This window comes from Panulirus ornatus, chromosome 8 (assembly GCF_036320965.1).
Source record: "Panulirus ornatus isolate Po-2019 chromosome 8, ASM3632096v1, whole genome shotgun sequence".
Taxonomy (NCBI): Eukaryota; Metazoa; Arthropoda; class Malacostraca; order Decapoda; family Palinuridae; genus Panulirus; species Panulirus ornatus.
Window position 1 is genome coordinate 30,594,955 of NC_092231.1, and position 13,504 is coordinate 30,608,458.

General features: G+C 39.9%; 1 protein-coding gene across 3 annotated transcripts in view; it reads left to right on the forward strand.

The window, feature by feature from the left end:
• pps (protein partner of snf) overlaps positions 1-13,504 on the forward strand; it is a 424,574-nt gene that overhangs the window by 248,957 nt on the left and 162,113 nt on the right. For 2 of the 3 annotated variants that reach the window (XM_071664264.1, XM_071664265.1), the window contains exon 10: positions 9,811-9,924. The exons of the other annotated variant lie outside the window; for it this stretch is intronic. In XM_071664264.1, the coding sequence (XP_071520365.1) occupies positions 9,811-9,924 (114 nt within the window). The remainder of the gene's footprint in view (positions 1-9,810; positions 9,925-13,504) is intronic. 3 annotated transcript variants of the gene reach the window in all.

The window sequence follows — 13,504 nt, forward strand, 5'->3', positions numbered from 1 at the left end:
TGCATATGCACCTGGGCATGAGAAGAAAGATCATGAGAGGCAAGTGTTTTGGGAGCAGCTAAATGAGTGTGTTAGTGGTTTTGATGCACGAGACCGGGTTATAGTGATGGGTGATTTGAATGCAAAGGTGAGTAATGTGGCAGTTGAGGGAATAATTGGTATACATGGGGTGTTCAGTGTTGTAAATGGAAATGGTGAAGAGCTTGTAGATTTATGTGCTGAAAAAGGACTGATGATTGGGAATACCTGGTTTAAAAAGCGAGATATACATAAGTATACTTATGTAAGTAGGAGAGATGGCCAGAGAGCATTATTGGATTACGTATTAATTGACAGGCGCGCGAAAGAGAGACTTTTGGATGTTAATGTGCTGAGAGGTGCAACTGGAGGGATGTCTGATCATTATCTTGTGGAGGCTAAGGTGAAGATTTGTATGGGTTTTCAGAAAAAAAGAGTGAATGTTGGGGTGAAGAGGGTGGTGAGAGTAAGCGAGCTTGGGAAGGAGACTTGTGTGAGGAAGTACCAGGAGAGACTGAGTACAGAATGGAAAAAGGTGAGAACAATGGAAGTAAGGGGAGTGGGGGAGGAATGGGATGTATTTAGGGAATCAGTGATGGATTGTGCAAAAGATGCTTGTGGCATGAGAAGAGTGGGAGGTGGGTTGATTAGAAAGGGTAGTGAGTGGTGGGATGAAGAAGTAAGAGTATTAGTGAAAGAGAAGAGAGAGGCATTTGGACGATTTTTGCAGGGAAAAAATGCAGTTGAGTGGGAGACGTATAAAAGAAAGAGACAGGAGGTCAAGAGAAAGGTGCAAGAGGTGAAAAAAAGGGCAAATGAGAGTTAAGGTGAGAGAGTATCATTAAATTCTAGGGAGAATAAAAAGATGTTCTGGAAGGAGGTAAATAAAGTGCGTAAGACAAGGGAGCAAATGGGAACTTCAGTGAAGGGGGCAAATGGGGAGGTGATAACAAGTAGTGGTGATGTGAGAAGGAGATGGAGTGAGTATTTTGAAGGTTTGTTGAATATATATATATATATATATATATATATATATATATATATATATATATATATATATATATATATTATATATATATACATACATGGACATATGCATATATACACATGTACATAATTCATACTTGCTGCCTTCATTCATTTCCGTCACCACCCCACCATACATGAAATGCCCCCCCCCCCCCCACACACACACACACACACACACACACACACACACATGCGTGTGAGGTAGCACTAGGAAAAGGCAACAAAGGCCACATTTGTTCACACTCAGTCTCTGGCTGTCATGTATAATGCACCGAAACCACAGCTCCCTTTCCACATCCCGGCCCCACTAAACTCTCCATGGTTTACCCCAGATGCTTCACATGCCCTGGTTCAATTCATTGACAGCACATCAACCCTAGTATACCACATCATTCCAATTCACTCTGTTCCTTGTATGCCTTTCACCCTCCTGCATGTTCAGGCCCCAGTCGCTTAAAATCTTTTTCACTCCATCCTTCCACCTCCAATTTGGTCTCCCACTTCTCTTTCCCTCCACCTCTGACACATATATCCTCTTGGTCAATCTTTTCTCACTCATTCTCTCCATGTGACCAAACCATTTCAAAACACCCTCTTCGGCTCTCTCAACCACACTCTTTTTATTACCACACATCTCTCTTACCCTTTCATTACTTACTCGATCAAACCACCTCACACCACATATTGTCCTCAAACATCTTATTTCGAACACATCCACCCTCCTCCGCACAACTCTCTCTGTAGCCCACGCCTCGCAACCATATAGCATTGTTGGAACCACTATTCCTTCAAACATACTCATTCTTGCATATGGTGTGGGAGGTAAGTTGCTAGAAGCCGTGAAAAGTTTTTATCAAGGATGTAAGGCATGTATACAAGTAGGAAGAGAGGAAAGTGATTGGTTCCCAGTGAATGTCAGTTTGCAGCAGGGGTGCGTGATGTCTCCATGGTTGTGTAATATGTTTATGGATGGGATTGTTAGGGAGGTAAATGTAAGAGTTTTGGAGAGGGGCAAGTATGCAGTCTGTTGTGGATGAGAGGGCTTGGAAAGTGAGTCAATTGTTGTTCGCTGATGATACAGCACTGGTGGCTGATTCGAGTGAGAAACTGCAGAAGTTGGTGACTGAGTTTGGTAAAGTGTGTGAAAGAAGAAAGCTGAGAGTAAATGTGAATAAGAGCAAGGTAAATAATTGTTAGGTACTGTAGGGTTGAGGGACAAGTCAATTGAGAGGTAAGTTTGAATGGAGAGAAACTGAAGGAAGTGAAGTGTTTTAGATAGCTGGGAGTGGATTTATTGGCGGATAGAACCATGGAAGCGGAAATGATTCACAGGGTAGGGAAGGTGGTGAAGGTCCTGGGAGTGTTGAAGAATGTGTGGAAGGCAAGAACATTCTCTTGAGGAGCAAAAATGGGTATGTTTGAAGGAATAGTGGTTCCAACAATGTTATATGGTTGTGCAGCATGGGCTATAGATAGGGTTGTGTGGAGGAGGGTGGATGTGTTGGAAATTAAATGTTTGAGGAAAATATGTGGTGTGAGGTGGTTAGATCGAGTAAGTAATGAAAGGGTAAGAGAAATTTGTGGTAACAAAAAGAGTGTTGTTGAGAGATCAGAAGAGGGTGTATTGAAATGGTTTAGTCACATGGAGAGAATGAGTGAGGAAAGACACTTTCATAACTATTGCACGTGATGCTGGGCACTTCTTACTCACTTCATCAGTTACAAAGAAGAAAATCTTGGATGCTTGATATCGTATGCAATAAGTGGGGGATAAGCATAGGAGTACTGAATAGCCGTGTTTGTTTGCATCACATCTGGATACTTGAACAGACAATCTCTATGCAAATGCTTCATTTGCTCTGTGCCATTTAGTGTTGTACCTGATTATTAATTTCTTAATGACCAAAGGAGAAGCGCTTGGTGAACAATGATATCAGTTAATGTGTAATGGTTTTACAGCCGTTTTAGAGTTTCAGACACTAACTTACAAAGTCTGGCACCAGTGTTCATAGGGCACTGTGGGTGTAATGAATCAAAATATGGTGGCTTTGTGTGCATTAACAAAATTGTAACTTTATGAATTATTCTTGTAACAAGAGAATGTATATGTAATGTTTTCATCAGTGAGAAAAGTGAGTTGGCAAAGAGGAAAGAAGTATCCCAATTGATACTGTGATAAAACAGGTTTGAATGCTTGTACTAGATCAATTTAAATACCTGTACTAGATCACCTCATAACTTTTTCAAAGTTATATGAATTCAGGTCTTGTATTTGGCCCTCATTGGACTCGTTTATTAGGCCGGGAATCATCCTGGTAACTTGCCGTGGTACTCCTTCCATCCTGTCTCTCTTTTCTCATTTATGGTGGCCAAAATTGGACACAGTATTCGAGATGGAGAGTAATCAGTGATTTGAAAAAGAACGAGAATGATATCATGAAGTTTTAATTCAAAAGTGCTACCTATGAATCCAAGAATTTTGTTTGACTTTTTTTTTACTGCTTCCGTGTCCTGTTTATGTGGCTTTAGGCCACCAGAGATTATCACACCCACATTCTTTTCCTCATTTACCTTTTATAGTTCTACAGCTTTCATATTGTAGTTTGCCTTTTCAGTTTTATTACAACTTTGTAAATTTTTCCACTTATCAGTACAGGTACACCACCAAATTTCCAGCAACTGATGGTTCGGCACCTCCTTTAGTCTAGACAAAATTACATGAGGGAACTTGAAATTATGTGGCCACCAGACCAGTTTACTGGGCAGCCACAGATGGCATTGTGTGTATGGTGTGCTTATTTACATTCTTTACACTGCACTCGGTGGTGATAACGCAAATCTGTGAGATTCTTAGCTTATTTTGCTTATATGGCTTCTAAGACATACGAGAGTGTCATTTGTGGTGTTAAACGTAAATATTAGTCCATATCGATCCAAGATAAAGTAGAACTGTTGAAAATAATGGACCGAGGTGCTTCAGAGCATAAGCTGTATGACATCTACAGTATTGGTTCATCAACTGTTTATGATATAAAGAAGCAAAGGGAAAAGATATTGAAATTCTGTGCAGACAGCAATTCCAAGAAGCAAATGACGATTAGAAAAACTATGAAAGATCGTAAGAGTACTGAGCACGATCAAGTGATGATGGAATGGTTTTGACAGCATTGGAGTGATGGAGTGGACTTTTCAGGTTGCATGATAATGGGCCAGGTTAAGTTGTACCATTACAACCTGAGTGTGACTATAGTGAAGTATGGCTTCAAAGATTCAAGAAGCGTCATGGAATTTCCATGAATAAAGTGTGCAGAGAAAAGCGGTCTACAAGCCATGAAGGAGCTGCCAATTATGCAGACAAATTTGCAAAACTCGTAGCTGACGAGCACCTCTGTCCTGAGCAGGTGTATAATGCAAATGAAACTGCATTCTGGCGATGCACACATAGGAAAACACTAACAACCAAAGATGAAGAAGACCCCCACAGGATTCAATTAGGGGCATATTTAAGGGAAATAGCGCCTATGGCAAGCACTGAAATAGTGCCCCAGTCCAAACATATGACACCAATATTTTATATTTTTATTACCTCTGCCAAGGAGATTATGTTTTTACCAGCATATGTTTGTTTGTCTGTGAGCAATGTTCAACAAAAGTTATGAAGAAATTTTGATGAAGTTTTCAGGGAAAGTCAGAAATGGCACAAGGACCAATTGATTAGATTTTGGGAGCGATCCGAATCTTTGTCTGGATTCAGGAAGCAATTATGGAAATATACATTTTTGTGAATAACTGTGAATAACTGATATCACTGTGATACTGAATGCCAAAGATGTGTTTTTATTATTTATTATACTTTTTCGCTGTCTCCCGCGTTAGCGAGGTAGCGCAAGGAAACAGATGAAAGAATGGCCCACCTCACCCACATACACATGTATCTACATACACGTCCACACATGCACATATACATACCTATACATCTCAACATATACATATATATACACACACAGACATATACATATATACACATGTACATAATTCACACTGTCTGCCCTTATTCATTCCCATCACCACCCCACCACACATGAAATAACAACCCCCTCCACCCGCATGTGTGCAAGGTAGTGCTAGGAAAAGACAACAAAGGCCACATTTGTTCACACTCAGTCTCTAGCTATCATGTATAATGCACTGAAACCACAGCTCCCTTTCCACACCCAGGCCCCACAGAACTTTCCATGGTTTACCCCAGATGCTTCACATGCCCTTGTTCAATCCATTGACAGCACGTCGACCCTGGTATACCACATTGTTCCAATTCACTCTATTCCTTGCACACCTTTCACCCTCCTGCATGTTCAGGCCCTGATCACTCAAGATCATTTTCACTCCATCTTTCCACCTCCAATTTGGTCTCCCACTTCTCATTCCCTCCACCTCTGACACATATATCCTCTTTGTCAGTCTTTCCTAACTCATTCTCTCCATGTGACCAAACTATTTCAAACACCCTCTTCTGCTCTCTCAACCACACTCTTTTTATTTCCACACATCTCTCTTACCCTATTATTACTTACTCGATCAAACCACCTCACACCACATATTGTCCTCAAACATCTCATTTCCAGCACATCCACCCTCCTCCACACAAGAAATCAAAATCTTTAAGATTTGAATCATTGTCTGGATCCAGGAGGCCATTACGCCACTGGTTCCCCCCTTCAAGTGGTGCCCAGGGCACCTGCCATACCTCCCATACCCTAGATACGCCACTGGATTCAAACAATCTAAGGACAGACTTAACAGACGTTGGGCTAATTGGACAATAATGACTACATTTGGAAACAAGACTGCTTTATACACATTGGCACATGTGTTTCCACCACTGCTTTGAAAGTATTACTGAATCTTTTACAGGCTAATTCTCAGTAACTTTTATTAGCGATATTCCATGGTTGCCTGTCAAGAGCAATGTGAAGACCATTGAAATTTGCACGCATTGAATCTGGTATTTTTTCATGACTTTCATGTTGGCCAACATTGATGGCTATGTTGAAATTTCTCTCAAAAGTGACTTCTTGGTAGGAAACTCTTCTTCTACTAAAGCATTGTGAATAAGATCTTCATTTGTAACTAGAATTAAATCTTAAGATGTTTTCATCATGAGTAGGTTTCTCAACTAATTGTGTTAGGGCATTTCCAAACAGATTTAGGTAAAGCTCATCCCCTGTGCTACTGGCAAGGGTAAGGGATTCACCCCACTTAGATTCTGGTATGTTAAAATCTCCCAATATGATTTAACTTGTTCATTACAGATTTCTGCCTGTTGATCTTAAAGTCTTTCTTCAACCTCTTTTGTCTGTGCAGGGGGCTGATAAACTAGTCTTACTGTTTTCTTTCAAATTATATCTTTAATTTCAATGAAAATGGAGTTGATTTTATCAGCAGTCATAACATGTTTTGGTATGGGATTAAGGTTAGATATAACAAAGAGCAAGTGACCTTTGCCTTTTTTATTTTCCCTTACATTGATAAACAGTGTACCTAGGAATCATACATTCAGTGAGGAAATCTCTGTTTTTGATATCTAATCAAAATTCCAAAATGCCAATCATGTAGAATTTTCTTTTAAAGCAATTGTGTCTAACTCTGAAAATATATGATTGCCATGTGTGCAGCAGTGGGAATAATGCTACAAGCATTTGTGCTCAGTGAAATGATTTTCTTCTGCAACTTGTGAGCACCTTTGAAATCACTTATCTGGTTCTGATTATTGGCATGTGCATTTAGAACTTCATTAGTATGTGTATGTGTCATTGGGAAAAGGAAACCCAACAGTGGTCCCAAATGGGGGGGGGACACACACACACACACACACACACACACACACACACACACACACACACACACACACACACACACACCCCAGGAATTTGCCTTTCCTCCTTCTCTTTTAACCCAACAGATAACAACTGACAGATCCCACCAGATATGGCCCCTACCTGGAAACTTTCCACTACCCATACTGTTCTATTCTCCTCTTTTTGAGTCAGCCAAATATGTTCCTTGTAATCCTGATCCTACTTACCCCTTGCCTCTACATGTTAGCCATGTTCCTGAATGTGAATACCTTTTTGTATGCCCATCTTCAAAGTACCAAACTAATCTATATATAAAAAAAAAAGCCTAATACTCTTATTTAACACTGTGCCAAGGTGGACTTTCCTATTCCATTTAGGACTGTCCCAAGCATACAGGCTTCTATCATGAATAAAATAGTGCCATGAATCTATCTAGAAGACTTTATGCTCTTCCTTACGGAGGGCTTCAATTCTTCTGTTAATCCCCAGCATTCTGCTGAGGGTACGGGAGCTATGATGAGTGTGAGAACCTAATGATTTGCCAAGAATTTTTCTGATCTCCTTCTAGCTATATTGTTAGTACCAACCTTTCACCAACTTGAATTCTTTTCAGTTTTAAAGTCACCAGTAAAACAGATTTTGTTGGAAAAGATAGAGAGAATATAAAAACATTTCACTTGTAACTAAATGGACTGAAGCATATGAACCACCATGACATTGAATGGGCTAGAGCTTTACAGTCTCAAAAGTTGAAGGCATATATGATAATATATGCTTTACAACAAATAGAAGAATTAAAAAACAATGTTTTGAACCTGAAAGGAACCATGGAAGGAAGATACAGAATCATTAAGTCAGGATTGAATCCAGGAAACACAAAAATTGTCAGAGTAAGATACATGATTGCCCGTCAAGGAAGTTGGAGAAGTTGTTAAATGTGATCCCTGGTGATTTGCAGAATCTACACGGAGTGACTATAGAAAAATTGAAAAGAGTAGACTTATGGTGAGGACAACACCATTTGAAACTGGAATAGATAACTACACCAGTGGAGTAACTTCTAAATATATAACATTGTGCAACAAGCATGCCAAGGGATGGGATGAGGAGAGTTGATCAAGAGAAACATCATTCTTCAACATACACCCACCCATCAAGGTAAAATCTTGGCGAAGGTACTCATACATGGCTAGGACTTTACTCTCTCTCTCTTTTGTTGCTCATTCATCAAGCAAGACATGCAGTGAGCACTGCACACTATCCCTGCCTTTTTGGGAAAATCTTGTAGGCATGTGTAGGTAGGAAGATACTTCCCTCCTATAGTGAGGAGTTTTACTCACATAGCACCCTACCTGTTGTACATTCTCTTCTCTTGTACATGCTTTTAAACATGTATGCTGTCCTTAAGTACCACATCCTCTTTCACTTTATTCCATTCATCTGCTGCTCATACTGTGAAAGTATTTCCTCACAATACTTACCTTCATGTTATGTCCTCTGTTTGTCTTATCCCTACATGCCTAGAACTGCAATTATTTAAAGGTTGTGATCAGGCCACTTCTCACTCTTCTGTCTTCTGTAGGGGCAAGTTCGATTAACAGCTTCTAGCCTTTTCCTTAAACTCGATAGTTTAGTTCTGGTACCATCTTTGTTGCCCTCATTTGGATATTTTCTTTTATCTTTCTATGCTTCTGTAGGTGCGATGACCAAACTTAAGTAGCATATTCTAGTTTTGGCTGTATGTACGTTATGAACAGCTTGCTAGATATTTCCTGATCCAAGTACCTGGAAGTCTTCTAATATATGCCAGCAGATAGATTCTTCCTTTTCCTGTTTTTCTGCTGTGAGACTCTGGCGAAAGGTTAGAGAAAATGTCACCTTCCAAGCCCCTTTCTCATACAATCTTGGAGCTTGTTTCCTGGTAGATGTAATCATATTAAGGCCTTTCACTGTTTCATCGTCGCCCATTCTTATTACATTTGATGTACCAGATGAACTTTGGAGTGTGAAGTGTTTGGGTCCCTTTGTAAGTTGATGCAGTCCTGCTCACTTCTCACTTCCTGTGTTACCTTTGCATCGTTTGCAGGCTTATTCAGGTATGTCATTTACATGGACCAAGAAGAAAAACAGTCTTGCAACAGAACATCATTTATATGGACCAAGAAGAAAAACAGTCTTGGAACAGAACCCTACTGCACTCCACTGATGACCGCCACCCATTTCGAGAAGGTTCCTCTGACATGTCCTTTGTTCCCTATCACAAACATTTTTCTGTCCATTGGAGGAGTCTCCCCTTATTCCTGTCTGATGATACATCTTAATCAGCCTCTCCTGTGGTACAGTGTCAGATACTTTATGGCAGTCCAAATACAAACGATCTAACCACCATTCCCTTTTGTCTAATACAGAGCCTTTCTCTCATAGAAATCTTAAGAGGTTTGCTACACATAAGAGGTTTGTTATACATGACATTCTCTCCCCTTGTTGCCACTTTTAGGTAATTTTTCCTTTTGTAGGACATTGATTTGCTTTCTCATTATCTTTTCCAGAGTATGTGTGTGTGTATGTATATGTGTGTGTGTGTGTGTGTGTATCCAGTGGGCCTTTTGAAGGACTTCACAGGCATTTGTTTAGTGACAAACTGCTCACTGGAGAAATAATTCTTTCATTGTTTCAAAACTGTTTTAGCCTCACAACTTTATTGTTAATTTTTTGTTTATAAGCAAGGTTATGTAATACTTGTCACTTTTGATATGCTGTAGTAGATAGTACTGGAATGGCTTTGCTAAATGTTTCTCTTGAATCTGAACACCATTATTTAGTGCTCCATGCAGTCCACTTTGTTAAGATTGGAATTTTCACAATAACTGGTGTTGCTGATTGACAAACGTTTTCACCTTGGCAGTGTGTGGTAGAGTCGTGCCATAAGGCTCCAAAAGCGGACTCCATCTACTGTAGCAACGACTGTGTTCTCAAGCATGCACAAATTTCCCTTAAAATTTTGGGAAGAACTGACAAGGTTTGTCATCAAGCTTTGCTGCTTACATAGTCGATGAGTGTTTTGTGATGTACTTCCTTGATGTTCACTTACCATTTATCAGTTTATTTTAGCTCAGATGCAGCAAGCATTGCATGGAAAATATTAATGATTAACAGTTTAGTGTTCTGAAAGATAAGAATTTTACACCAATACATATTTAATTTCTGACCGGTGATTAATACTGAAACATTACTCCATATTGATGAATGAATATGGAGTCTTTACTGAAGAGGGACCTTAAAGATGGCCACCTTTAGTCTGGCATTGCTTAAACAGTTTGCACTCAAGTTTTTGGACATCAGTCAATTTTTCACATGCATTGTCCAACATCTAATAATGCCTTTATTCAAGTCACTTTTAGCAAAGAACTTCAGCAGCTGCTGACTTTGCCTGTCATGAATTGTTGACGATGAAACCCCAAAATGGTCATATTGGTTATGCAATGACTTACTCTTCTCTGAAATATGTAGAGTTTCCACTTCTACAGATTCGTAAACATAACATGCTTTGCTTTCATGTTAAAAGCACCCTTACACTCTTCATTAGATCTTCACACTTTTAGGCACCAATTGAAATTATGTACAGAGAGGTAACAAAGGAGAGTGCTAGGCACAGATGCCTTGGATTTAGAACAAAGCAAACAGTATACTTTGATAATGTGATTCTTCTAAGGCTATGGCAGCATTCATACAACACAGTGACGAATTATGCAAACATGAATGCTGTTTGAGTGTGCGCCAGTACCATTCATGTACCCAAACTTGGGAGTTGCTGAAGCATGGAAAGTTAGTATTTAGATGTTAGAATGTATATATACCTCTTTCTCCATAAGTACATGCCTTTACTGTTTTGTTGACATCACTGAAGATATACTTGAGAGGGAATATGCTTGCTCTGCTCCTATATGAAATAGTGATAATACTGAAAGAAAAGGTTTCCAGTGACCCTCAACATCCTAACCCCCTACCTCACCCCAACTCCCTAAACTCTCTTTGTTTCTACCCAAAAAATGTAGGAGAGACTTAGGTAGTATTGTTTCTATCCTACCCCAAGAAATTCAGAGTGTGCATTTGTGTATGTGTGTGAAATTTTGATTTTATAACTCCAGGACCCCTTTCACTTCAGGGACTCTTACAGTTTCACAGGTGGTCTTCTCGTAACAGGTGAAGGATCAACTCCTTTAGAGTGAGAAGCTCCTTAACAAAACTGTACTTCCTTTCGTTATCAGACAAAGATGCAACCTCACCAAAGGTGACTTTCCATTCACAATGTGACCAGAAGCAGGTGGAGGTTTGTGTCACCTGTAATTACTTTTTTGTATTGTAAAGGGAGGGAGTTTTACACTCATGGGGGTACCATTTCTTGAATATTTTCTACTGTAATACAGCCTTCTGTATGATTTTCACATTTACCACATCCTCTTTCAGATTATTCCATTTATGCTATAAAAGTACCTCTTTACATCAATTTTTTGACAAGTTTCTTGCTTAATTTCATGTCATGTCATCTCATTGTCTTATCCCTTCATCTTTCAAAGAACTGTTCACTCTCTTTATCATCAGTCTGGCTTAAAACTTAAAGGTTGTGATCAGGTCACCCCTCACTCCTCTGTCTTCCCTTATGGGCAAATTATGGCTACTAGCTTTTCCTGCAACTAGGCTTTTCTTAATTCTGGTGCCATATTTGTTGCTTTACTCTGGACCCTTCTCTTGTAGCTCTTTGTGCTCCTTTAGGTGTGGTAACCAAACTTGAGAAGTACATTCTAGTTTGGGCTGTCTGTAGGATATGAACAGCTTGCTAGATATTTCCTTATTCATATACTTGAAAGCTATTCTAATATTGCTAGCAGACTGTTTGTCTCCTTTACTTTTAATGTAGGACATAGGCTTTAAAAAGGTTAGGGATGATGTCATCTCATATGGCCCTCTCATACATAGAATATTGGACCCTATTTCAGGCAAGATAGTAATCATACTGATCCTCCCTTTCACTCTGTCCCATCCTCATTATTCTCCATTTACTGAGGTTGAATTTCATCAACCAAATAGACCAAGTTTGGAGTTTGTCCAGGTCCTCTTAACATTGATACAATCCTGCTCACTTTTCACCTCCCTCATGACCTTTGCATCATCCACAAACATAGGTTGGAGTCCATACCTTTGGGACATCACTCACATAGATCAACTCCTTTGGTCCCAGAACATAAGCTTGTTCCACTCCATTGGTGGTGACCTCCACCCATTTGGAGAAGGCTCCTTAGACATGTACCCTGTGTTTCCTTCCACAGAGATATCTTCTTTCCATTGGAGGATTGTTCCTCTTATTCTTGCCTGGTGATCCAACTTCATAATCAGCCTCCCATGTAGTAGTGTCAGATTCTCTTTGGCATTCCACATACGAACAGTCCATCAAGCCTTCCCTATGTTAAATACAGAATTCACTTTATCTAAGAGGTCTGATACACTTGACCGTTTCTCCCTGAAACTGTGCTGCCTTTCACTTTCATTTTTTGTTAGTAGAAAGTCGTTTACTTTCTGATAATCTTTATTAGGTCATATGAGAGGGTATTGATTGAGAGGGTGAAGGGATATACAGAGCATCAGATTGGGGAAGAGTAGTGTGGTTTCAGAAGTGGTAGAGGATGTGTGGATCAGGTGTTTGCTTTGAAGAATGTATGTGAGAAATACTTAGGAAAGTAAATGTATTTGTATGTAGCATTTATGGATCTGGAGAAGGCTCTGTGGAAGGTATTAAGAACATATGGTGTGGGAGGAAAGTTGTTAAAAGCAGTGAAAAGTTTTTATCGAGGATGTATGGCATGTGTACATGTAGGAAGAGAGGAAAGTGATTGGTTCTCAGTGAATGTTGGTTTGCGGCAGGGGTGTGTGATGTCTCTGTGGTTGTTTAATTTGTTTATGGATGGGGTTGTTAGGGAGGTGAATGCAAGAGTTTTGGAAAGAGGGGCAAGTATGCAGTCTGTTGTGGATGAGAGAGCCTGGGAAGTGAGTAAGTTGTTGTTCGCTGATGATACAGCATTGGTGGCTGATTCATGTGAGAAACTGCAGAAGCTGGTGACTGAGTTTGGTAAAGTGTGTGAAAGAAGAAAGCTGAGAGTAGATGTAAATAAGTGCAAGGTTATAAGGTACAGTAGGGTTGAGGGTCAAGTCAATTGGGAGGTAAGTTTGAATGGAGAAAAACTGGAGGAAGTGAAGTGTTTTAGATATCGGGGAGTGGATTTGGCAGCTGATGGAACCATGGAAGCGGAAGTGAATCATAGGGTGGGGAAGGGGGCGAAAATTCTGGGAGCCTTGAAGAATGTGTGGAAGTCGAGAACATTATCTCTGAAAGCAAAAATGGGTATGTTTGAAGGAATAGTGGTTCCAACAATGTTGTATGGTTGTGAGGCGTGGGCTGTGGATAGAGTTGTGCGGAGGAGGGTGGATGTGCTGGAAATGAGATGTTTGAGAATATGTGGTGTGAGGTGGTTTGATTGAGTAAGTAATAATAGGGTAAGAGAGATGTGTGGTAATAAAAAAGAGTGTGGTTGAGAGAGCAGAAG